Consider the following 26,189-nt stretch of genomic DNA (forward strand, 5'->3'; position numbering starts at 1 on the left):
CTTCCCTTGACCTCATTTAGGGGCCAGTGAATAAAGGTTAAGTTTTCATAGTCAATTTTGTATCTCTGATGCTGCAAGTAATAGGTCAACTATATATATTTTGTGTATATTGTGCATGTCTTTCTGGCACGGTTCATTTTACTTAGACCTCATTTGCATGGTTCATTTGTCATTATGACGTTGGTGTTGTTTAAAGCTGTAACAACACATGAGTTTTCATTGATGAGTTCATGAAATGATTTTTCTGCTCCCTCAATTGTCAGGTTTCCTGTCGTCTATGTTTTAACTGTTAACAATATGGTAAATACATTCTTGGGGAATCGTTATCTTATAACCAAGTTAAGTTTTTGGACTCCCTATTTAGAAAAGTTTTCCAGGAAAATTGTCTTATTTAACACACTATCATATACTAGTTTATTAAATTTCTTTCGACGGAAAATGTTCAGATCCGTGCTGCTTTTCATAGATTTATGGTTTCAAAATGAAACAAAACCGGGTCCTTTATAAAGACAAAACCGGGTCCTTTATAAAGACAAAACCGGGTCCTTTATAAAGACAAACCGGGTCTTTATATTGTAAACAACATAGAAATACAAAAATTGAGGTGCAAAAAGTGGTTAATCTTGCAATCTTCGTGTATTTATCTTTCTTTTCGTACGTTTCTTTCCGTACAATGTGCACAATTTAATGAGAAATAACTTGGAGGGAAAGTTCACACTATTCAGCAATTTGCCTTGCGCGTAGAAAATATTGCATTTCACAATCGAAAATAGTAATATGTGTATTTATATTCTACAAATTCAAACCAATAACAAATAAATAAAAAAAAATCCCACATTTTCTCTGTCTGTAGGTGATCCGTCTCCGTATCGGATATTAGGTACTATTGAGTCTAAACATGTATTGCCGGGGTACTGTTGGACATCATTTAATTTATTTTGATTATGTTGATGTTTGCATTTTTAATCTCTTTAATCGTTAGTATAGAGTAAAGTGTTTTTTTCTGTGCTTTCAGATTTTATTGAATGTTGTTTGAAGTCTCTTTTATTGGTCCACTTAAGGTGATGCAAAAGGGGAGGGTTGAGATCGGAAAAAAAATTGACCCGGCTACATAATTTGTGTGCCTTTCCAAACCAGGAATCTTGTCAATGGTTGTCTTATAAGTCACGCCATTTAATTGCCATTTCGAAGAACTTATTGCTGATGGCTTGTCTTCGATGGTCCCTGTTAGTTATTCAACATTGTGTTAAACTATATGGGGCAACACGACGGGTGCCACAGGTGGAATAGGATCTGCTTACCCTCCCGGAGCACCTAAGATCACCCCGGTCTTAGGTGGGGTCCGTGTTGCTCAGTTTTAAGATTTCTATGTTGTGTTTTGTATATTGTTAATAAAATTGAGAATGGAAATGGAATGTGTCAAAGAGACAACAACCCGACCATAGAGCAGACAACAGCCGAAGTCCACCAATGGGTCTTCAATGCAGCGGGAAACTCCCGCACCCGGAGGCGTCCTTCAGCTGGCCCCTAAACAAATATGTATACTAGTTCAGTGATAATGGACGTCATACTAAACTCCAAATTATACACAAGAAACTAAAATTAAAAATGATACAAGACTAAAAAAGGCCAGAGGCTCCTGACTTGGGACAGGCGCAAAAATGCGGCGGGGTTAAACATGTTTTTTGAGATCTCAACCCTCCTCCTATACCTCTAGCCAATGTAGAAAAAACAAACGTACAATAGTACGCACAGTAAAACTCAGTTTAAGAGAAGTCCGAGTCCGATGTCAGAATAGGAAACAAAAGAAAATAAACAAAATGACAATAATACATAAATAACAACAGACTACTAGCAGTTACTGACATGCCAGCTCCAGACCTCAATCAAACTGATTGAAAGATTATGTCTTCATCATATGAACATCAGGCACAATCCCTCCTGTTAGGGGTTTAGTATTATACCGTCATAAAATATATGAGAAGAACATAACCCGTGTCATGCCAACAACTGGTTTTAGAATAAATATGTTTAATTCCGATGCAAAGACCCTATAAGTGAATCAATATTAAAGCCAAAATATGCAATCTTTAATGACCTGACAACAGTATCGTAACTATATCCCTTCTTAATAAGTCTGTTTAAAGGTTTTTTTAGCTTTTGTTGTTTGTCTTTTGATCATTTTTTTGGTTTGTGCCATGGCATTGCTATTTTTTTTACTTACAAGTTTGAATATCCATTTGGTATCTTTTGCCTCTCTTCTTGGGACTCCATACGTCTTTTGGTTTTTTGTGTTCTTGGGTTACTATCTCATTGGCCCGATTTTTGTAAATTTCTTTAAACTTTTTTTATTGGCATATATCGTATGCATAAGAGCAAAGACACATTAGATAAGAGAATATAAGAGGAAATATTGAAGAATATGCACTCAAAATCAAACACCAAAGAAGAAACATAAAGGGTCCATGCTTCAAGCGCATGTGGTTAAAATAAGACATATCAATACTAACTTTTCTTTTTTTTCAGATTGAGAATGGGAGTTCCAAGTATTATTGTTCTTGCAAAGAAAAACCCAAGCTTCTGGGAAGTATGCCATTTTCAGGACATTGAGTTAGTTATTGACGGTAACTGCTTGTATAATTTCCTGTATCAATACCTAGATATAGATACCATTGGAAATTTTAGTGAATACGCTGAGAAAGTAGAAATGTTTTTCAGGTGGCTTTTCTACCGTCGAGTTACCCCTTATGTTGTTTTCGATGGAGCATATGATATTGATGATAAGAAAATTGAAACAGTCAAAAGCAGGGCTCAACAACGTACTGACAGTCCAGTAGAGTGTACACCAATTCTGGCCAAGATAACGTTTATTAATATTTTAGACAAACTTAGAATCCAGTACATAAAATGTGATTTTGAAGCTGATAGAGACATACAAAGGCTAGCCAATGATTTGAAATGTCCTGTTTTATCACGTGACAGTGACTTTTTCATCTTTGATGTACATTTCGGTTATATACCTTTTGACTCACTGCCATTAAGCTCAATATTTGGAGGCACTGATGATCATCTATTTGAGATAAAAGTTTATGTTATTGAGAATTTATGGAAAAAATTTCCATACCTAAGATATAATATGGCGTTACTAGCAACTGCACTTGGTAACGATTATCTAAGCAAACACTCCAATGTTTTACAAAATGCTTATCACAGTGATAACTTTAGACTTCCCAGGTGCAAAACAGAAGTTTCAGATTTATTTGAAATTCCTTGTGAATCAGGCGAACCATTTTTTATAACTATCAGAAAAGTTTTGTACTGGATATGTCGTTATAATGATGCTGACAGAGGGAAAAGACAACTGCAATACTTTTGCGACAGGGATAAAAGAGAAGAAGAAATGTTAATCCGTTCCCTTAAAGTTTTTACAGAACCAGACAACTACACGAGCTACAATCTTCATGATCTTCTACAAGAAAGAGAATCTGGTGGCCTAGATAGGTCCCTAACCCCATCACATGTACCCACGTGGATTATTGACAGTCATAGAAGAGGTGCAGTTCCAGATTTTGTATTGAATACTTTAATCCACAAAAGAGTTTTTCTTTTAAGTCAGGTAGAAGGTACTCATGAATTGTCCTCTCACGAGTGCAGTCTGTCCATTCGGAAGGTTATATACGCCTTATTGCTAGGTACAGAGCAGAGTGTTACCGAACACGACCGATATAGAATGAGTTTATGTGAGTTCCAAAGAACCGGTGTTATATGTGTTACTGGTCTTCTTAGTGATCCCTACATACACAATATGTCAAGAGAACTGAAAATTAAAATACTAGTTGCAGCTTTATGTTGTCCAATGCCATCTGATTCGATATGTGGAACACTTTGTCAAACACGTTTATTTCTAATGATAACGGCCTACTGGGCAAGAGTAGCTGAACCAGCTATAAACATTAACTTTCTAAAATCCGTTTTGATTTGCTATCTTTTGTTTTCGACATTCCAACGTAATGAATTTGCCGAGTTGAAAATTGATGTCCGATACAATGATAGTTTATACCAAAGAAATTCACACACTGATAGCAGAAAAGGAGCCAATGGTAAAGGGGCGGATGTTTTTCATTCGGAACATTTGTACAGTGCCGTTAGGCTTAAGGATTTGTACTCCGCAGTAACACAGTTCGCTGGAAAAGATATTAAAACAAACCGGGATTACATACCAAATATTATTTATATATTTGCACAATTTCAGTCATGTATTTTGTATACAACATATCTGAACCAACTTTTGAACTGCCCCTTAGAAAATGTAAATCCTGCCTTCGTGTTTAATGGTAAATTCTTGCACGACATGTATTATACACTCAAAGAAACCAAAACAGACATTATTGGACAATATTTAGCATCTGAGAAGTATCACTTTGAGTGCTTTAATAACATGTTACAATTTGTACAGGAGAATGTTTATATAGGCGACAATGTATGAGGCTTACACACTGTCTAATGCTCCGGAATGTGATAAAGCATGTGACGATTTAGAACTTTGAATATTGTTAAATGGTTGACACTCTGTACTTTTCATGTTCATGTTTTATTAAGACTCGGTACGAATTTGTATCAAAGTTTTTAAAGCTACAAAAAAGTAGGTTGCTTATTGTGTTATTTCTAAGTCAAACAAACAATCAAATAAAAATGATTGTGACTTAATTCCGCTATATGTTTGGAACAGTTCACGTTATTTTTAGTGAAATAAGGTATCAGTATAAAAATAAGGATGGGGTATGATTGCTAATGAGACAACTATCCACCAAAGTTCAATTAAAGTGGATGTAAGCAATTATAGGCAACCGTACGACCTTCAACAATGAGAAAAACCCATACCGTATAGTCGGCTATGAAAGGCCTCGATATGAAACAATTCGATTCAGTCTAATTTATAACAAAATAGTTTACAAGCTCATATTCTTGACATCAAATTGTTGTTTAGGCATTATTAATAATGATTAAATTGTGTTTTAGGTATAAATATCAAATCCTAGAATTTTTGATTATATTCAGAAAAATATGTATAATTATAAGGCTCTGGTTGCTAGTATATCAGATCGATAACAAACTTTTAACAGATTAACGGAATAAAGCTCTTTTCGTTACTGACAACAAGGTCAAAGCCCCCTAATAACTAATAAATAGATCATGCTTTTAAAGACTAAAATATACAAAAAGTTTACAAGAAACTGTATAGGCCCCCTTAACACCAACTTCGTACAGTACATGCGAAGATAAGAAGATTATTTCTCCCTAGTAATGAATTAGATATTAATAACAGCACACGGCACCATTTTCATTGCGAATGGCAATTTAATTACCTCAATTGTTTATGAAATTTCTTTTAAATACTTGGTTAAGCGGTATAAATCTTAAGCGCGCACCAATGGGAGATTCTTACCTGATAGCCCTTGCAAGTATTTCTTGTTTTCGGTAATGACCTTTTTTGTCTCGCCGGCGATAAAATTCGCAGAATGTGAGACCTAGGGATTATTATATTATGAATACAGGGTTTATCTAGCGTTTACCTCATTAATTGTCATGGATCATTGATAATGTTAAGTTTACGTGATACATATATATATAGTAAAACCTTTAACTTTCAAACTTTCAACATAAAATCAATCATGGTCAGTCAAGCAGGCGAGACATTTTAGCGTGAGCTCTCGATCTTGTGTCTTCTGTGGTCGATGTGTACGTGGACTTTCCTGACAATTAAGTTCAATACTATTTTAACAGATGTTCAGATTTTATGTTCCTTAATTTGACTTCCGAAATTTAATTCAAATTTCAAACTTATAGTCCTATTCATTATTCTGTTAGAATTTTGAAGGGTCATGACCGGCATTGAAAAAGCAATACTGTTTTGAATATAAATTGGGTAAATTAATTAACTTCGTGGTTGAAATCGAAAATAAAACGTGGACCATTCACTCAGATAATTTTCCACCATATTTATGTACATTTCAGATTCACACAAAATTTCATGGAAGTTGAAAGTATGATGAATACCCTTTAAAAATATAACCGATTTAGGCACCTAAACATAATTTGTATCTTTGTACAATATAAAAAATGGCAGATATATCAAGGGACAACGTTCTGGTATCTTGGTACTTGGGTAATATGTTAGTATCGATTGATTGGTGTTTAATCTCCAGAAGCAAATATTACATGCATTTGAAGACAAGAACATCTCAATGCCCATTTAAAATCGTTAAACCGTCTAAATATAGAAACATGTGATAAATATTGCCTTTATTATTCCCTATTTACACTAAATAAAAAAATGTGTAATATGTATATAAATGTTATAAAAACCTATACGTAAAAATCGGCGAAAACGCATAAAAAGGACAAAATACGCATAACACCGTGAAAAATCGTAGTTTTTTCAAACATCTCTTATACTTAAATGGTGCAGACAGAAAAAACGAATACGAAAATCCCAAATTTTTCAATCAGTTTCGATTTCGAACAAAACTATGAAAAATGATTTTTTAATTTGTTTTTTATTAACTTAAATCCCAAGTCAGGAGCCTGTAGTTCAGTAGTTGTCGTTGGTTCATGTTTGTCATATTTGTTTTTCGTTAATTGTTTTGTTACACATTAGGCCGTTAGTTTTCTCAATTGAATTGTTTCATATTTGTCATGTCAGGCCTTTTATAGCCGACTATACGGTATTGGTTTTTCTCATTGTTGACGGTCGTATGGTTCCAATAATTGCTAACATCCACCTTATTACTTTGGTGGATAGTTGTCTCATTGGCAATCATACCTCATATCTTTATTTTTATATTAAGAGTGATGTTAAGATAAAATCCATGTAAACTCATTGATCCTTCGAATAAACTTATTCTTACAGGTTTTGAATTTAACACCTTGGTAAGATATTTGGATATTATTGGTATCGGACCTAATACATTAATGTGTTTTTGATGAATGAACACATACCTAATTATGAATTGGTATACAGTTAAGAAAACATATGATTCTACATTTGCCGATAGCAAGTACCTATGTTTTGGCATTGCACAGGGTCATATGCTTTTTCAGACTGTTTATGACGTCTTTTGTGAACTGATTTTCAAACTTGTCCTAGACATTATCGATATAAACTTGTGATATAAATTTCATGAAAATCTGGCAAGAATTGTACATGTGAGAGCACTTAAGGGCATACGATACAGTTTTGATCCCACGGTGATTTTATTTTACGAAAATTTGCATACAAGCTATTTTCCACCTAGTCAATTAAAAAATGTAATAAAAAAATATACCTTCATGTGCTACATTTAGAGATAGATCGGATCGAAATTTAGACATTTACTCAAAATTTCGGTTTCTTGGTCATTTGTGTCCGTCCTTTGGATAGAAATACTTTTGTATTTCAAAAGATAAACACATGCGGATTTCTGTAAAAAGATTTGGAATATCTTTTTTACAAATATATGCACTAATTTGTATATAACAGTTCTTTGGAAATGATTCATTTTTTTTCAAATATTCATGATTTTAGAAAAAAAACGGCATTTTTTGTTGTATATTTATCTAATTTTAAAGACATTCATTGGTGATTTCTTCATAAAAATTGGAACAAATGATCTTCATACATAATCAAGCCAAATGTCATATAAAAAAGGGGTCCGTGTACTCGTTTTCCAGATGATGATTAAAATCACTGGAAAAATATCTTTTCCCCGTATGTCACAGTTTGACGTTGCGAAAACTTTTACGTTAGCAACGTCATTATCCCCCTTGTTACTGTGCCGTATGCCTGCCCTTAGAGACGCCCGGTATTTCTACCTCCCACATAGAACACATTGTCTGCATGATATACCAACTTATGGGTAATGTCACCTGACCATAGCTTTTCGGCAGGGTAAGTAAGAAAAGTCTGGTCGAATTTTTAAAGTTCAAATATGTTACAAGTATTCCATATGCTTTTAAAAAAGACCAGGCATAAGCATGATAATAAAAAAAAAGTAAAAAAAAAGGTCATTATCGATTTGTCCTGAAGAATGACAATTCGTCCACTTGGGAAGATAACCTGAAAAATATAAATGAACTTTCAAACAAGAAGTCAACTCTTTAAAACGGACGAAAAAGTAAACAAAGTAAATACGTTTAAAATTGACAGTTACACCAGGTTCAGACAAAGCGTCCAAGATAAAAAAAAAAAGAAGTCAGATTTGGGTTAGGAAAACGAGTTGTGAGTTCCAGCGAAAGGAGTTATAATTCTTATACAGTTTATCTTTTAACTTATGTTTATATTTCAAAATTTCATTTAGTCATAAAATAAACAATTACAGTGAAATATTCTGAGAAATCATCTTAGTCCAAAACATATTTTTATATTTCAAAAATTCATTTATTCAAATATTAAACAATTACATTGAAATATTCTGATAATCATTTTTGTCCAAAACGGGTTTGTTTTGTTTCTTATTTGCTGTCATCGAATCTTGATATATCCTTTTAAAAGTATATCATGTTTTGTTTTCTGAACATAATTGATTGATTTTTTTTGATGTGCTGAACAAAAAGCACACAAGTAAATTAAATGAGCACAGATAATTGGTTATCATTTCTAGTGCATATTCGAAAAATACCTATATGGTCCTAATAGTGACAATAACCAAACTAGTATATATATTCATATGGTCCAACCATGCGCGTACCATATGAGTATACGCATATGGTCATGACCATACGCGTATGGCCCAAATACTCATATGGTCGGAACATATATATATATTGAAGTTTTGTGAACATCCTGACCCATATATATACATTTCATGGCAAAATCATAACCAATTCATACCGGCATTTATCAGCTATCACGCATACATTCTGTGTCGACATATTGATTAAATTTCAAAGTTTGATTTTAATTGTGTTATAACTTAATAAGATTTTCAGCAGATATATAAAATTTAACCATGTTAATCTCGTGATATTTTCACAATAATTAATTGAAAGGATCAGCGCACAGTATTACATGTAACAGACATCTTATCAAAATAGATGGAAATTTATGACTTATTGACATAATAATAACTACCCAGTAAAATATGACCTCTGTAAGAAATATTTATGACATATCAAAAGTGACCCGTTATATATAGCTAGCGGTACGTCTATGTGTATGCCGTATGCGTGTATACCTTCATACACAGTGAAGTAAGTCTAACCTCTCCCCCGAGCCACTCCTTCCTCTCCCAATGTCCCTCATGCAAAGCTCTAGGTTTCACAAAAAAACTTACGACTAAGACTGATCGTAAGTCATGAACAATTCCACGTGAACAATTCAGTATACTAACGATCAATTTATCCTCGTGGTAAAGGGTTATTTTCGTGCAACGTGTTTTGCCATTTTTATTTCACGTGCAGCCGTGAAAAAGGTTCGTTATTCACCGTGTTTCGTGAAATCGGTAAAAAGATCAACGTGCAAGAAATGTTTAATTGTTCGTTCATCGTGAAATGGCAATTTTATTTCACGTTCTTCCGTGCAGATACACCCCCCCCCCCCCCCCACTCTTTACGCCCCTCTTAGTCGTAATTTTTTTGTGAAACCGACTCCTGATTCGTTGTCCGAATTTGGCTATACTTTAGGTCCTTTTTGATTTGATCCGCTCTTCAACGTTTGTATAAGATTTTGGATATTATATAATAAATATATTTTGGCCTCGAGCATCACTGAGGAGACATTATTTGTCGAAATGCGCATCTGATGAATCAAAATTGGTATCGTTTATGTTTTTATTCCCATTCTGTTTCAATTCTTGAACCCCTCCTGAGAAAAAAAGAATTAAAACGTAAAATCTCGAAGATGCAGTTTCAGAAAATTGTTAAATGTACAAATGTAGGAGAGTTTATCCTGAGTGAAACATTGATATGCAATTTCTGGAAATCCCTTTTCTTAAAACAATTTTCAGGAAATAGATTTATGTACACATTGTAAGAGAGATAATCATGTGACATTGAAAAGTGCATCGTAGTTTTATTGTGTAATCAATGTCAAGTACATGATGATGATTGTATCTACGCATTTCGGTAGATAACTCTCAAACTTTATGATAGGGAAGATTATCATAACTTACATAATTAATACAATACAATTGTACAATTTACGCTTATATGAAAAAAATGCAACCTGTATTTTATTCTATTTATAATCAATGAAGACGTTTGGAATAGGATATGAAAGAAAGGGTAAGTTTCAATACGTTTTTTGTTAGATTTTCAAAGTAACCTACATATACATGCAGCCTTTCCTGTTCATTACAGGATAACATATATATATATATATGCATGCAGATGAGTACACGTACCTAACTTTATAGTCGAAGAACGGCATACTTTTTATCTTGATCTCAGGACGATGGTATACCGAGTGGCTTTTTTCTTTGGGTGCAAATATATTACAGGGGTCTACTGCTTTTCCTTCCACTTCATGCATAAAAGAGTTTATTTATTTATTTATTTAATCAAATGCAATGTCATCAATGTAAGTAAAAACGAAAAAAACATACAATAGTGTGGTGGTATGACGTAAATACTACACGGAAGTTTAAATGAACGAAATGTCTTTATCAAAGCCGTGCGCTCCACTGAGATCCACTGACAGTCAAATAATCAATCAGTCTGACTAAAGCAAGCCCCCACTATCCACTTGCGTTTGTAGGGAAGTGGATAGTGGAGGCTGGCTTATTTCAGACTGACAATCCATCATAAAAGTTATCATTACCACATCTCAGCTTATTGTCTGCTTTCAATTATTTGAAAGTCCCTACTATGTATTGACTTCCTTATAACTATATAAAAAAAAATAAACGTAGCTTCTGGTAAATCTTTTACAACTTATTTTTTTGTCCTTTTAATTAGTTACCTGAAAAAATATTGAACCCGAATTGGAAGCCATTATAGTTGACGTATGAATAAAGTAAGGGGACTACCATTTGATTTTCGAGGGGGGGGGATATTCTTGCCTAATTGAATATTAATCCGCAAACAAAATCCCCCCTCCGCACCGAAACGATTGTCTTACAACAAAACATTTTTTTTACAAAACACACAATATATTATATTTTTATTTTATTTATTTTTTTTTCTTTAAAAAAAGAAGTTTTGTTCTTTACTAAACACTTTTACCGTAATATATGTCTATGCTTTTTAACTTATACATACGCCGGAAATTATGTAATTTTGTTGCTTTTCATTTAAATCAGCATTAAATATAGATGATCAGCCAACCTTAAATCAATATAATCATATTTCACATATCAAAATTATTATTGTGCATTTGAGATTGTGACTTCGTGCTTTCGTGATACAGAACCCACGTGACAGAACCATTACCCGATTCTTCCTTGACAACAACCTAATAGAATCGTTTTCATAACATTGGCTGTGTTTGGATATACGCCTAAGGCAGCCTATGGTTACCCATAGGTATCTTTGGGTACCAATGGTTTGATATTTTGATATATAGAATATCAAACCAAAGGTACCCATGGATAACCATAGGCCACCTCTGGCGTATACCCAAACACAGCCAGTGTAGTCAACCGTCAAACTTTTGTTGGTAATAATACTGAATCATTTACCTTTAACTTGTTTGTCATTTGCTATCGATAACAATGATTTTACGCTCACTCAGTCTGTCAGAGGCCTTCCAGTGGGGATTTAAATAACGATCACTTCTTACACATTTCGATCCATAAAATGAAACTTTCTTTTCACAAAACTTTAAAAGATTTGTTTTAAATATTTTTTATACCATCACATACAACAGTTTCATTTTAAAGAATAATAATGTTCAGAGCTGATATCATTAAATAATCCAAAAATACGTTTATTCATTGTAAAAAACTTTAAGTTGATGGGGTTAATTCACAAAATAACTTATTGATTACGAGAATAAGTACTTCTACGTTGTAATCATTTAAAAAAGAGTACCCTACTTTTTATTCAATGCATACATGCAGGTTTTGTTTGTGAAGAGTTCCGGATAATTAAAAAATCATTTTATTTTTTTGTTTAATACTTTGATTTTTTTTACATCAATCGATTCATTCATTCAGATATTTATCAGTTTGCCTTGGCTATTCAAGTCCTACACAACGTCTCATGAATTTGGTCTTTTTCTTACAAACTTATATTGTGATGTATTCTTTTGTTGAAGAATGAATGTTGCCCCTTTTTTAATTTTTTGTCTACATGTTAAAATAGAGAATGGAAATGGGGAATGTTTCAAAGAGACAACAACCCGACCAAAGAGTAAACAAAACAGCCGAAGGCCTCCAATGGGTCTTCAACACAGCGAGAAAAGGCGGCACTTCAGCTAGCCCTTTAACAAAAATGTGTACTTGTTCGGTGAAAATGGACGTCATACTTAACTCCTCCTAAACAAATAAATGAACTAAAATTAAAAAAACATACAAAATGAAGACTAACAAAGGCCAGAAGCTCCTGACTTGGGACAGGAGCAAAAATCTCAACCCCCCCCCCCTATACCTCTAGCCAATGTAGATTAAACAAACACACAGCAATACACCGCTACATATTGTGCCATAGTCGGGCTGGGGATGGTGCATGTTATACTGATTTAACCCATTGGATTGTGTGCCTGCACCAAGTCTGACCAGGGAGGGATTGCATGTTAAACTGGATTAGCCCCACTAAATTTGAGCCAAACGTCCGGGTATCCGGGTTTTGTGTTGTTCATTGTTGATTAAGGTTCATGTGGACCCTTTGGCTAAAATGGCTGCGTTTTCACCTCAAAATTTACTCTGAGTACAGACAAACCTGTGTATCTGGAAAAGTTTTAAGGCATAGCATGCCCTAGATTAATAAAATTCAAATGCATTGTATGTTTTAGAAAATTTAAAACTTAACTGGATTTTGCAGTGCACTTTTTTTCGTCCCTGTAGAAGATGATAAAATAAACAAACAGTTGAGTTTCACTTGATATGGTCCACTAAGGTACACAGTTTAAATCACCAATTATTGTAAGGTATCTATTGTCTATCTATTGTCCATGTCAATCAATACCAGTTCACGTCAATTATTACCTGTGGGGAAGTTCTCAAACCTCTTTCACAACTTAGTTTATTTTGGCACCTTCTGGAGGAATGAAAAAAAGTGCACTGCAAAATCCTGTTAAGTTTTTAATTTTCTAAAACATTAAATATATTTGAATTTTATTTATCTAGGGCATGCTATGCCTTAACATTTTTCCAGATACACAGGTTTGTCTGTACTCAGAGTAAATAATGAGGTGAAAATGCAGCCATTTTAGCCAAAGGGTCCACATGAACCTTAAAGGGGCACTAGCTGTCAAATTCATGTTCACCGATTTGACTAAAATTCTCATATTTGATTTATAACAATGTAAAACATTTATCCAAATTATAAAAAGTCTAAAATAATCAATTTACAGGGCATGGGGTCGATAATATGTAGCTTCGTTTCGTATGGATTTTAGTCTAGACGCCATCTAATCAACTATCGAGTTGACCTTCGGAATACCTCCGATGACCATGGCTGTGTTTGGATATACGCCTAAGGCAGCCTATGGTTACCCATAGGTATCTTTGGGTACCCATGGTTTGATATTTTGATATATAGAATATCAAACCAAAGGTACCTATGGATAACCATAGGCCACCTCTGGCGTATATCCAAACACAGCCCATATAAGCAGTATACACATAAACATAGATATAAATAGAAACCGGACTCGTGTAATTGGATTTTTCTAGGTCTGTTTAATTTCATATTATAGATTAAAAATATATGTTAATCATCGTTTTTACCTGTATAAGAATAATTTTTTGTGGATTGAATCAGTCAATCAAATGATTTACCTTTGTTTCACTTTCAATGTTGACATTCTTTTCCTTTAAATAACTCAGCAAACACGATTCATGCGTTATCTATCTCTAGCTAAGGGGTTAAATTGAAGTTCACATGAATACGGATTCAATGAGGTCGAATTATTCACTTGCAACTTTAAACGTCTATTTTTACTATTTATGTACAGGACTCGATGGTCTTTGTTGTTGTTGTGGTCTCTTTTAATTTTCCTACCTTTTATCTTTTTATGTATTATTGTAAATTAAATCTTTAAAGTGACGGCCTTTTTGTAAGGTAAATCACTGAAGCAGAGCAGCATCCCCGTTATGTATTAGATACTATACAAAGGTAACAAAGAAACAGGCCGGTAACAACCGTTGCCGGATAGTTTTTCTGCACGAGTAGTCAGGTCAAGGTCCGAGGCGATAGCCGAGGACCTTGACCTGACTACAAGTGCAGACAAACTATACGGCAGGTTGTTTCCGGCCTGTTTTTTTGTTACCTTTGTTTTGTATCTGACTTGTACGACGTTTCAAGAAGGAAGAAGTACATTTTACATTTAGAAGAGGTAGCAAAACTAAAGATATTAGAAACTTAAATGGCCATATACCAGTTAATGTAAGTTACAGTTTAATTTTAAACTCAATTTTTTTTTCTCACTTCCCTTCAGCCGAGAGTTTTTTTCTCAAAAAAATCAAGAATCTAATAACTTTATAAAAAGAACCATTTCAAGTTAAAGGTGAATGTTATACACATTTGAGACTTTTTGAAATGCAACTTCGCAAGTAAGTAATGTATAAAAAAAAATTTCAGAGGTAAGCAAGCTACGGTAACCATTTGATTTTTATTGGGGGAAAAGGGGGAGTTAAGATAAATTCCCCCTATAAATTCGTAAAAATTGTACGTTTGCCGCCAAATATATGAATTCAATATATATGAATTCAATAACTATATAAGTGTATCAAAAGAATTAATTTCCTATCTCATTAGTGAATGAAATGTTATGAAAAAACGGATTTTGTCTTGTTATTAGATATATATAGGCATTTATTTTGGCCTAAAAAAAATGTTCATGCTTATAGGTTTTTATATGTCTCTGATAGTGTTGATCAGGATTAAACACGTGTCATTATATGATCCAATCAGAGCTTACCGTCCAAAATTGATGACATAAGGTGAATGATTTTCTACAAGATTTGCTGCCTATTTGAACATGTATTACACGGACACTTTTTATTTATAGGATCAATCGTGCATTGGTGAGTTGATAGGGATTTTATCTTTTGATTAGATTTGATTGTTTTTATATATATTTCCTGTCTTTTTTATTGAAAATTGAAATATAAACGTTGGTACCAGCATTTCTTTCAGCATTGTCCAGAATACTATTCATGTCCATATATTGAAAAAAACACATTTACGGACCGACCATTTAGCTTCAAAAGGGGTGTGTTCTTTTCTGAGTAAGAAAATTATTTAGTTTTTCAACTATATAATGTATTATATATTTTTCTCATAAATTTGGGGATCAAAATTTTTTTTTAGGAAAAAACCATAACCCACCTTTTGAAGTTAAATGGTCAATCCCTTAGTGTACTAATATGAATAGTTACTGGAATTGTTTGAAAAAAATATATAGTTATTGATGCTAACGTAAATATTTTAATTAAAAAGACAGGAAATATGTCGGCGAAACAAAAAGTTCAAATCTAATTGAAATTTAAAGTGCCCATGAACTCACTGATCATGCACGAGTGATTCTATTCATAAAAAGTGTCCGTGTAACAACTAAAAAGTGTCCGTGTATCATCTAAAAAGTGTCCGTGTAACACCCGTTAATGTACTGTTTTTCTATAGCTCTGCTGGGGGCAAAGTCGTACAACTATCGTTAATCCGTTACGAACGTTATCGATTTTAGTCAGAAAATACCTCCAACAAATATTCACAATTAACGTGTAAGTAAAGTTTGGTCTCTTACAATTACTTGTGGATTTTTTTTTAAATGGAAAAAGAATGCGAATGAGAAGGTCCTCAATGCACTCATAGGCGCGATCCTAGAAATGAAAGATGTTTTAAAAACAATTCAATAGAACATAAATAGATTTAAACAAATTTGTGATGAAAAATTATCACTTATATTTCTGTTTAAATTTGTCATTATTATATGCATCGAACTTTTCTCTTTTTCTGTTTTCCTTTTTTGTACTCGTTATTTAAATAGAGACACGTGTGTCTAAGGAACAGTAATTATTTATTGTTTACATAGAAAAAAATCGATGCATCTTACATTTTCGTAAAAAAAAATATTATTATACCGACATATAAAATAGTTTGTATATAAAACAATTTCTGTGTTAAATAATAAAATTGATGTAGATAATGTTAACACTAGTTGAATTCATTGTGTAAAAAGTTTATTCTTACTGAAAATTGTAAATTATAGATTAACAGCTCAATGAACTATTCAAACTGTGTAAAATTATAATACTGGCGTTCATTGTCGAAAAGAAGGAAATGTCAAACGAAAAATTGAAGCGTGGTTACGATTGTGTTAAGTGATTGCTGACTGCATGTAAAAGAGTTTTTGGGTTATTCTGTGAATATATAAGATAAATTTCAGTCTGCAATAATGATGGCTTGGTTAAACGACCTGACTGGCTAAAAAGACCTCGCACGGTAGGCCCTGGGGCCTGTTTATCGAAGCAGTCTTAGGATTAGGACGTGTCCTCAGACCAACTTAGGACATATCTTAGTCCTAAGTGGGTTTATCAAACATGTCGCAACTTAGGAAAATCCTAGGAATTGTCCTAACTTTAGGATACCAATTTAGGTGTCTTAAGATGGTCTTAGGATGGTCCTAACTTTAGGATATATTTAGGATGGTTATTTTATAAATAAATATGTCCTGTATTGGTTGCATTTACTTTAGGGAGCTACCATTTGATTTTTATGGCCGAGGGGGGGGGAGGGGCTAGGATGAAAAAATTTTCTCTGTCCTTCCTTTTTATTTTTCACTCTATTCGGTCCTTTTTTATTACTTTATCCTGACTTTTTTTACATAAATAGTCATTCTGCCTTTTTTTTTACTCCAAACTCCTGTCCTGCCTTTTTTTCAAATTGTCAAAATTCATCGTCCAGGAGAGTCTGTAGTTTTGCATCGGTAAAATTCGAATTTCGTCTCTTGCTCATATTCACACGTATGTTATTTTCAGTAATAAAATAGTTGAAGCACTCAGTATTATATAAAAGATGCACGAGATTTGCCTTTGAACTTTTAAGTATGAAACCGTGACACTTCGAATTCAGCTCATCTTTTACCAATTATATATTAAATTTTAACTATTAACAATTAGTTTGTTCAATTCTTATATAAAACGTAGTTATGTTTTGTTTCATAGAGTTTAAATGTACAATTATGATATAAAAAATATTTATTACCTTTTATTCAAAACTAATAATTGTTTTTTAATCATTAATCTTTTTTTAAATTATAGTTATAGATTAAATTTGATACAATATTCATGTTTTTCATTTTTAATTTGCTATTTTTATTTTACGCCAATACTTAGGACAGCGGTTAGAACACCCTAGCTAAGATAATCCTTAAATAGCTTCGATGTGCATGCTGAGACATGTCGGTCCTAACTTTATCCTAATTTCTGTCCTAAGAAATTCTTAGGACCGATCTTAGGACAATTTCGATAAACAGGCCCCAGACACACACATCCACCCACACATACACAGGCACGCACCGATATATATATATATATATATAAAATTGAGGTATAATTTAATCTTATCCCCGGCTTAGTATATTTCTAGGAGTTTGATTGGTTAACGCACGTCGTTACAAAACCCATAGCCCCTGGGTGTTGCTAACCCATATCCCCGGACGTTGCGCACTTCATATAACATGTCAAGGGGAAAATAAGTTGGAACACCCGTTTGCTGTATCCGCCCCTGCTGTAATCAGTCACATTGTTGTTCAAATTTGTTACTGTATATCATTTTTATTTTTCGTTTTTTTACATAATAGTATTGTACATAAATCAGGACATTAGTTTTCCCGTTTGTATTTTACATTTGTCATTTCGGGGATTTTCGATGTAAAAATTAAAATTATAAAGGTAAATGAATTACCAGCACTGCGTAACGTTTCTCAGTAGACTATCCACTTGGACATTCGTTAAATAATTTGTATCAAGCCCTACAAATAATTTTGAAAAAGCACTTCTGATAACTAGTAATGGACTTCTGATAATATGAATACCATGAATCAATATATAAACTGCTAAATTTGTTATAGATATCTACATTTTTTTTCAACATGCATGTATATGTACAACACAATATTACTCTAGCTTACAGATGAGACAAACATCTTTTTGAAAAAGTCCATCAATTGTTTTGAAATTCTTTTAAAAATAATTGAGGAAAAAAGACCGTTAAAGTGCGAGAAGGAAATACTTTTTTACGGAATGGAGAACGAAGGATCGTGTAAAAACTGCGATTGTTTGTCAATAACTCAAATTAAAAAAAATGTCATAACTGAAGATCAATGTCACACACATTGAACAGTTTTGTGATCATGAAAATAGCGAGGTTATATACTATAAATATTCGAATTTGTTAATCATACCACATCTTCTTATTTTAATGACGATATTAAAGTCGCGTACATATACGAAAACACTATAAGAATAAAAGGAGATGTGATAGATACGCTAGGGAGACAGCAACTCAACCATACAAATAATCAAAAAAAGTCGTCAACAATAGACTGTCAAACTAAAAATGGTTTCGATGGTTTTTCTGTTGTAAAAATTTACCAGGACTTAATTTTCAAATAATAATAAAAGAAAACCCATTATCATCCAAGCATTCATTTGGGGAAATACGGAATGTGTCTATCAAAATATAGTACGTTACGTCGTTACGTTTGACTTTCAAATCGGTTCAATATAACAAAAGGTGAACTGTTAGCTCTTGTGTGCATCCTTTCCTAAGGATCATTTTGGCTGAAAAGGGTATTTTTTGTTTTGACTGAACATTTGAAATTTCTTTCATCTTGGCATCATGTTGATAAATTCAGAAATGTGGAGTGAATTCGGAACGCTTTACATTAGTCAACAAATATTTTTCGGTGACGCTGTCTTAATTGTATAATGAATAAGAAAAAGTAGCCGAAATTGTTTATTAAATGCATCTTTTTCAAAAACCGAAAATAGGAAGGATATTGAACCCAAGGCAGCACATTTTGTTTGGACATAAAACAAAAAATAAATCTAAAAACACATATAAAAATAAGGAGATGCATGTGGTATGATCTCTCATCAAGAGATCAAATGACACAGAAATTAACAACTATACATTCGTGTTGTCTGATTAATTCGTGTTGTCAGATTAAAATATCTTTAACACCCCACTCCAAAAATACATTCTACTGATTTTTTTTTAAAGAATATGTACAAATAAATGTTTATTGCCAAGAATGTTTGTATCGATAAATGGAATATGCCTTCATAACAAAATTCCGTTACATTACCATTTCTTGTGAATTTCTTTTTTCGGAACTGTTTTATTTGTGACTTTACTCAACAACACATTTTTTTCACACTAGATTTTGTTTTTAAACTGAATGTCGTATTTTTTCCCTTATCCACACAATATGGATTGGATTTGCATTGTCTAATATATATATTCGCCCCTCCTATATATAATAATTAATGAAATACTACTGTATTTATATAATACATACTTTATAACATTATCTTGGGCTTAAACATTTAGACCAAGCGTACAATAATATGTGTCGGTATATTTTTCCTGTTTAAATTACCCGATGTACATGTATGAGGTTATGAATGGGTCACCATTTATGAGGGTATGAATGGGGTTTACAGAAGAGAATAATGAGACAAAAAATAGAAATAGCAGAATACAGATGTGATGAAGTATAATGACTATGTTGATTGACTGTTGGTTGCTTAACGTCCAGTGTCAAATATTACATGCATGTTTAGGACGAATATAATAGAAAAAAATGGCTAAAGAATAGAGTGAAATTGTAATATATATACATATATAAACTATAGAAATGATGATCTCACCCCCCCCCCTTTCCAAAGAAAAACCCATTACCACCCACACTCGCATATATATATATATATATATACAAGTCTAAATTGAAAACAACGTTCAAACCTATGATTGCGTTGGATAAAAACCGCATGCAAAACAAATTTCTTTGTAGAGGGGTCTAAATACAGCACAAACAAAATTTTCCAAAAAGACCAAAAAAGTGAAAAAGTATATATATATATAAACAATTCTAAATAAATGTTTAATATTGGTTTCATGGTGCCCCGACCCCCCCCCCCCCCCCCCCCCCCCCCAGACATCAAGGTTCTGGATCATCCCCTGCTTATGACGAGAAGGGATGCTGTTACTTGTATATTGTTTTCATATTATGATAGAGATTGATTTTTAATACATAAATTCAAAGAAACACACAATAAATGAGTAATTGAAAAATATTTGGAACGTGCAGGTTTTTCTTTGATAATGCCGAAAAATCAGTGAACCGATTGACACGAGCCAACTTACATAACAACTGATAAAACAATATTTTTTTTATTCTTAGTAATTAACAATTACAAAGACAAGTGCTAAATATGTATCACCAAATGTGTTGTTCTCATTTACAAAGACTATAAAAGGACAGATCATTTTGCCTTTGTTTTATTTATCTCTCGATAAAGTTATTTGCGAGCATGGCTTTGATGTGCGTCAACTTGTGGTCAGCTTGTAAAAATGTTTATGCAAGACAAAAGGAATAAAAATGTCGACAATAATAAAATTTGATATTTTATGCCCAAAACAGATATAAGAAGATGTGGTATGAGTTCTTATGAGACAACTCTCCATCCAAGTCACAATTTGTAACAAGAAATCCATTATTATAGGTCAAATTACGGCCTTCAACACAGAGCCTACAGCAAGCTTTGTAGAGCCAAAAAATGTTAAGTGTCAAACCATTCAAACAGGAAAATGAACGGTCTAATCTATATGAAAAACGAGAAACGAGAAACACTTATGAACTACAGCATAAAATGACAATCACTGAACAAATGGTTCCTAACTTGGGACTTGTGCAAACAAATTGAGCGGGTTTAAATGTGCAAAAGCCTTGATAAACGAATAATTCCCGATACTTAAAGGGAAACTCCGCAAAAAAATGAAAAAATTGATATTTTGTTTTTTAAGTATAAAAAATCACATGTTCATAAATAAAAAAAGTTTTATTCTCTATGTAAAGAGATCAAAATCGATTTTTAAAATTAAGTATCGTTCTTTTCTTGTCGACATTCCCGATCTTAAAAGTCACGTGATATCTATAAACCACAAAGAACCAAAAGAATCGGGGATTTGCCAACCGTGCGTTAAAAACCGTGACCGTAGACGTAATTCAGTGTCAAAAGTCAAAAGTGTCAAGCGTACGGTTATTCTGTCCGACAAGGTTATGACAAAAGTCTACATAGTTTTCCCGATCCCGCAAAAAAGAAAGAATTGTATCAGACATGGTTGTACAACCTTAAACTAACAGCAAATAGTTTCATCTATAACAAGCACAAGTTGGTGTGTGAAGACCATTTTGAAAAATCTTGTTTCGAGGGAAATTTTATGGTAATTATACTTTTTTAATAACAAAATAACCTAGCAGTTCTGATAGCTATAGTTATCAAATCCTTATATGATAAGATCTCGTTGATTAAAAAATATATAAATTTGATGAGGAAGAAAGTTTCAATACGCCAGTTTCACATTTAACTGCGCATGTCTAACTTATTAGCCAAAATGTGAAATCACGCGATAATTCCCGAGAATTCATCGACTGGGGGCTTACGGTTGATGTAAGCAGTGACCATGCATGTAGACCTGGAAAAACTATCACCTGATTAAGTGTTTGCGTTTATATGTACACGAGCATCATTTGAATCAAAATATATATTGACGAGACAACTTTATCAACAATGACACATTAAAAGATTTTTAAAAGGACTACTGTTGTGTTGTGGGTTTTAGTAATAGACTACCTAATATGCCGCCTGACTTTGTACCTTTAATTGTCACGAAGAAATGCTTGGATTCCCGCTGAGGTCGTTCACTTAGCGGGAAGAATAAATTAGAAAAATAAGCGGGGGTTACTTCATATCCATATAATAGGTCACTGATAAATTAAGAAGTCAATTAACACCTTATAGCCATGTGTGATCCTAGTTATACCTTGTACAATCTCACCAGGTGACAATTGATAAAAACGTACCCGTTCCTACATACAGTTGCTGAAAAGGAGACGACCATTTGATATTCTGACGGAAGCCAGAAGGATTTTTTCGGATTGAATATTCATCGTCATCTGTTGCTACCTGGGAATATTATACTGTCAATCACGATTTAATATCCCAGTTGCTACGCATTCTACTTTTTTTTGCTGCGCGAAAATTTATTTAACTTTTGTACACAATTATTTCCTGCATTTTGTGATGCAGATTTTTCATTTTTCATCTTGCCGTGGGCAAAATTATTTATTTTCAGCTCTTACTAGGACAGGATATTCATTTTCTAAAAGATCCCCCCCCCCCCCCCCCCCCCCGAAATTCAAATGGTCATCCCCTAATATAGATGTTAAAAATGTAAACCCTATTTCTGTATAAGATACATGTACCTAATTTACACTGAGATATTACGGTTAATGCAACAAGATATATTTTAATAATTTAGGAGGGGGTCATTCAGCAACTTGATCTTATTTTATGGTAAAGCAGGATATTCAATTACTGATAATGATATCTTATTGTAAATTCATTCATTATTAATCAGAATGTTAAAGTAAACAGACAATTTTTACATAACAAGGATTTAACTAGTACTACGTCAGAAGGATATGTCCACATTTTCTAATAATAAAACCAAATACCCGGTACATGTTCTAAAGAATATATAATTGCATTACCTGTTCTTAGAGACACTCAAAATGTTAGAGCGTTGAAATACAATATGTTATGAGGAAGTAAATGTATACATGAACGCATGCTGATTAATCAATATAAGTAATGACAGCTGTATAAAAAAAATTTAATATTGAAAAAAACTACATCATTTGTTATAAAAATCTAACATGTTTAATTAATACGCATATATTTCTACACGTTTAAAATCCCTGTACATGTACAATACATAATAGCTACGTTCGCCGTGACAAACATACTGTGTACTGGTATCATCTGTTTACCTGCCTCCAGCACACACCAAGAGAGAGAGATGTGTATTATCGGTATTTATTATTGTGTTGTCAAATATAAGGGTAAATTGGATAACCTCCTGTCACGTATGATATCGTTATTTATCGCGGGATTAAAACTAAAACGCGCATATGATTTCGAGATCAGGGTTGATGAGTCGCTTATGTGAAACTGGTCTATTATAAGAAAGGCAAATGCAGTGTTCTTGTTTCAGTCATTACAATCACATCACATACAGTCACGTCTCAGTCATTACAACTGAACGGACGTGCTGGGTCAGCTCTCCTTTACCCGCTATCTTCGATGAGGGTTTATTGTTAGATGGATCAACGACTTACTACTTTCGATGACAGAAACCAATCCAACGCTGTACAGACTACGTTAGGCTATAATCCGCGTAGGGCTAATTCCCGCGTCAACATACACTCCAAAACCCATTATGGATGGGGGAGTGGTATGCCGAGTGACGTCCGAGGGCTGTATCCTAGGTGTTAGATGATGGACCACCATTTCACTGTCTCACGACTTTGGTCCTGATAATGCTTCCTGTCATCGTTAATACTACGTCCGAGACTCATCTACCAGTACTCCATCATCGAGGTTAGCGGGCTGCCAAGCTGACCAATCTGGCCCTGAAAACAGCTGTTGTGAAGACATAACATCAAAATAGTCAACAAAAGAAAAACCAAAACAACTCACAAAACCAAGATGGCGGCCTACCAAAATGGCGTCCTCCACCTGTTCCTGACCGATGGCACAAAATTATTTAAACGCTCACCAAACGCCTTCGGGCACCGAGCCGACCGTGCGAGGGATGTATATCCAGTCAAGGTCGTTAAAAACTTCCATTTGTTGTTGTTGCTTGTTTCAGTCACTGATTTACAAAAGATTCATTAGTATGCCTCTTTTATATAAAGTGCATTGGTTTATATAATGAATAGTTCCGTAATAAGACAAAATCATTTTTTAAATTAATAAAGTTATACGATAAATAACATTTTTTTATTATGATATTTAGCAGCTATTGACATTTCAATTATAAAAAAAGCAAATTCAGTGTTCTTGTAACAGTCACTGATTTACGAAAGATTAATTAGTATGTCTCTTTTATATACAGTGCATTTGGTATATATAAAGAATAGTTCCGTATTAGACCAGATAATTTTTTAAATTAATAAAGTTATACGATGAAAAACATTTTTTTTATTATGATGTTTAACAGCTATTGACAAGGAGCAATGTTAGGAAGAGGTTTTAGCTGGGACATAATATGTTGATATAGTATAATATTCCCAAGTTATAGATATGTAAATATCGAAATATCGGACATCTCAATTTTTTTTTTCATATAAGGTTTGTTTTATCAAAAGTGTTTTTTTTTTAAACTAAGCTTTAAATGACATCAAATTGATACGGGATCAATTAAGAACGGTCACTTATAAAGATACTTTACAGTTTAACGTGTGACCCTATCTGGTATGTTCGGTGAACAATTAATAGTTTTTTTTTCTTTTAAAATTTTATTTAGTAATACGTTATCTTTTTATAAATGTTTCAATTTTCTCCAGAATTGATAATAGGCATGTCAGACTAGATGAATTATTTATAGAGGTCGCGTCAGAGCGAATGTAGGACAGAAAGTCACAGGACAAAAAGTCACAGACAAAAAGTCACGGACAAAAAGTCACAGGACAAAAAGTCACAACTCAGTTTTGAGATTATTTTTCTTTGAACAAGAAAACGCTAATTTAGAAAATAAAATTTTTGTTTTTTTCTTGAACTATTATATATGAAGCAACTTTGTAATTAAAATTTATTCAATAAATATCAATAATGAGCAAATAATTGTTATGAAAACAAAATGTCAAAGTGGCTTGGTACTGAAATGGCTTCATTGTGCCAAGAAATATATCCTTTGCATGATTAAGATTTAATAAATTTTCATTTATCAAGGCTTATGAACAATTTCCTAAACTTAAAAATGAATATATGTAATAAAAACAAAATATTTGAAGATCTTTCTCTTATATATTCAAACAATTGTCAACAAATTATTTGTGACTTTTTGTCCTATCAAATTTGTGACTTTATGTCCTGTGACTTTTTGTCCTGTGACTTTCTGTCCGTTTACCGTCAGATCGATACATTCAGTTAGGTATTCTAAGGACGTATATTAGATATAAGTCCTTGGGTATTCCATGCAGTGACATCCTGTCGACTAAAAATTCGTATTACACATTTATATAATACAGGTCCATTCATGGCCTCTTTTATTGAGGTACCCGGTGTGCACAGGTAACATTTATTGAACCATAAAACTATCAGCTGTAATATCAAAATGGACCCCTGTTGTGTTCACTTAACGCTACACTAGATGGAATGGGGCCATATCTTTTTACGCCAAAAATGAACTTATTTGCGCCAATGCTACTTCTGCGCCACTTCATTTTGAAAACTATAGGTATCATTTGCGCCAATTGAAAAAATCATCTTATTGCGCCAATTTTAAAAATGAAATTATTTATTTATAATCAATTTTACACAAAACAAAGTCATCGTCTTCGTTTGTTACAACACCAATATCACCAAGAATTCTGTGAAATTGGCTTGATTTTTTGGTTGAGATGAGTGCAGTTTCCTTCTTTCGTTGTACATGAATTGAGATATTCAAAATCTTTTTTTTTCTAAATTTTCCTCGTCAATTTTGAAGATGCTCAGAATTAATCCGACACACTGGGGGACCAGAAAAAATGTCGGATTAAGCAGGGTGTCGGAATACTCAGGTTTTTTCTGCAAGGATAGGCCTATTTTGCGACCATGAAAATGTGTCGGTTAAAGCAGGATGTTGGAATACTCAGGTGTCGGATTAGGCAGGTTACACTGTATTAATATATCAGTTGCTTTTCATTTGCATGCTGTTTTCAAAATCTGTCTTTCTAGTTCTGAGTATAAGTTTCATGTAAATGATGTAATTCCCTA

At 33.2% G+C, this 26,189-nt stretch overlaps 2 protein-coding genes across 4 annotated transcripts in view; both read left to right on the forward strand.

The window, feature by feature from the left end:
• The first annotated feature begins 2,583 nt into the window (after positions 1–2,583).
• Positions 2,584–4,662, forward strand: LOC127702060 (protein asteroid homolog 1-like). The gene has a single exon (XM_052206062.1). It carries the CDS (start codon positions 2,708–2,710, stop codon positions 4,484–4,486), a length of 1,779 nt encoding a protein of 592 aa, XP_052062022.1. The 5' UTR covers positions 2,584–2,707; the 3' UTR covers positions 4,487–4,662.
• Positions 4,663–10,040: 5,378 nt separating this feature from the next.
• Positions 10,041–26,189, forward strand: part of LOC127700346 (protein asteroid homolog 1-like) — a 35,880-nt gene continuing 19,731 nt past the window's right edge. For all 3 annotated transcript variants that reach the window (XM_052203771.1, XM_052203770.1, XM_052203769.1), the window contains exon 1: positions 10,041–10,260. The gene's annotated coding sequence lies outside the window, so the exon portion shown is untranslated. The remainder of the gene's footprint in view (positions 10,261–26,189) is intronic.

Source organism: Mytilus californianus, unplaced genomic scaffold, assembly GCF_021869535.1.
Source record: "Mytilus californianus isolate M0D057914Y unplaced genomic scaffold, xbMytCali1.0.p SCAF_5, whole genome shotgun sequence".
Taxonomy (NCBI): Eukaryota; Metazoa; Mollusca; class Bivalvia; order Mytilida; family Mytilidae; genus Mytilus; species Mytilus californianus.

Coding starts and splice junctions, on each gene's coding strand:
- LOC127702060 (XM_052206062.1), top strand. CDS start 2,708: ATGTTTTTCAGGTGGCTTTTCTACCGTCGAGTTACCCCTTATGTTGTT.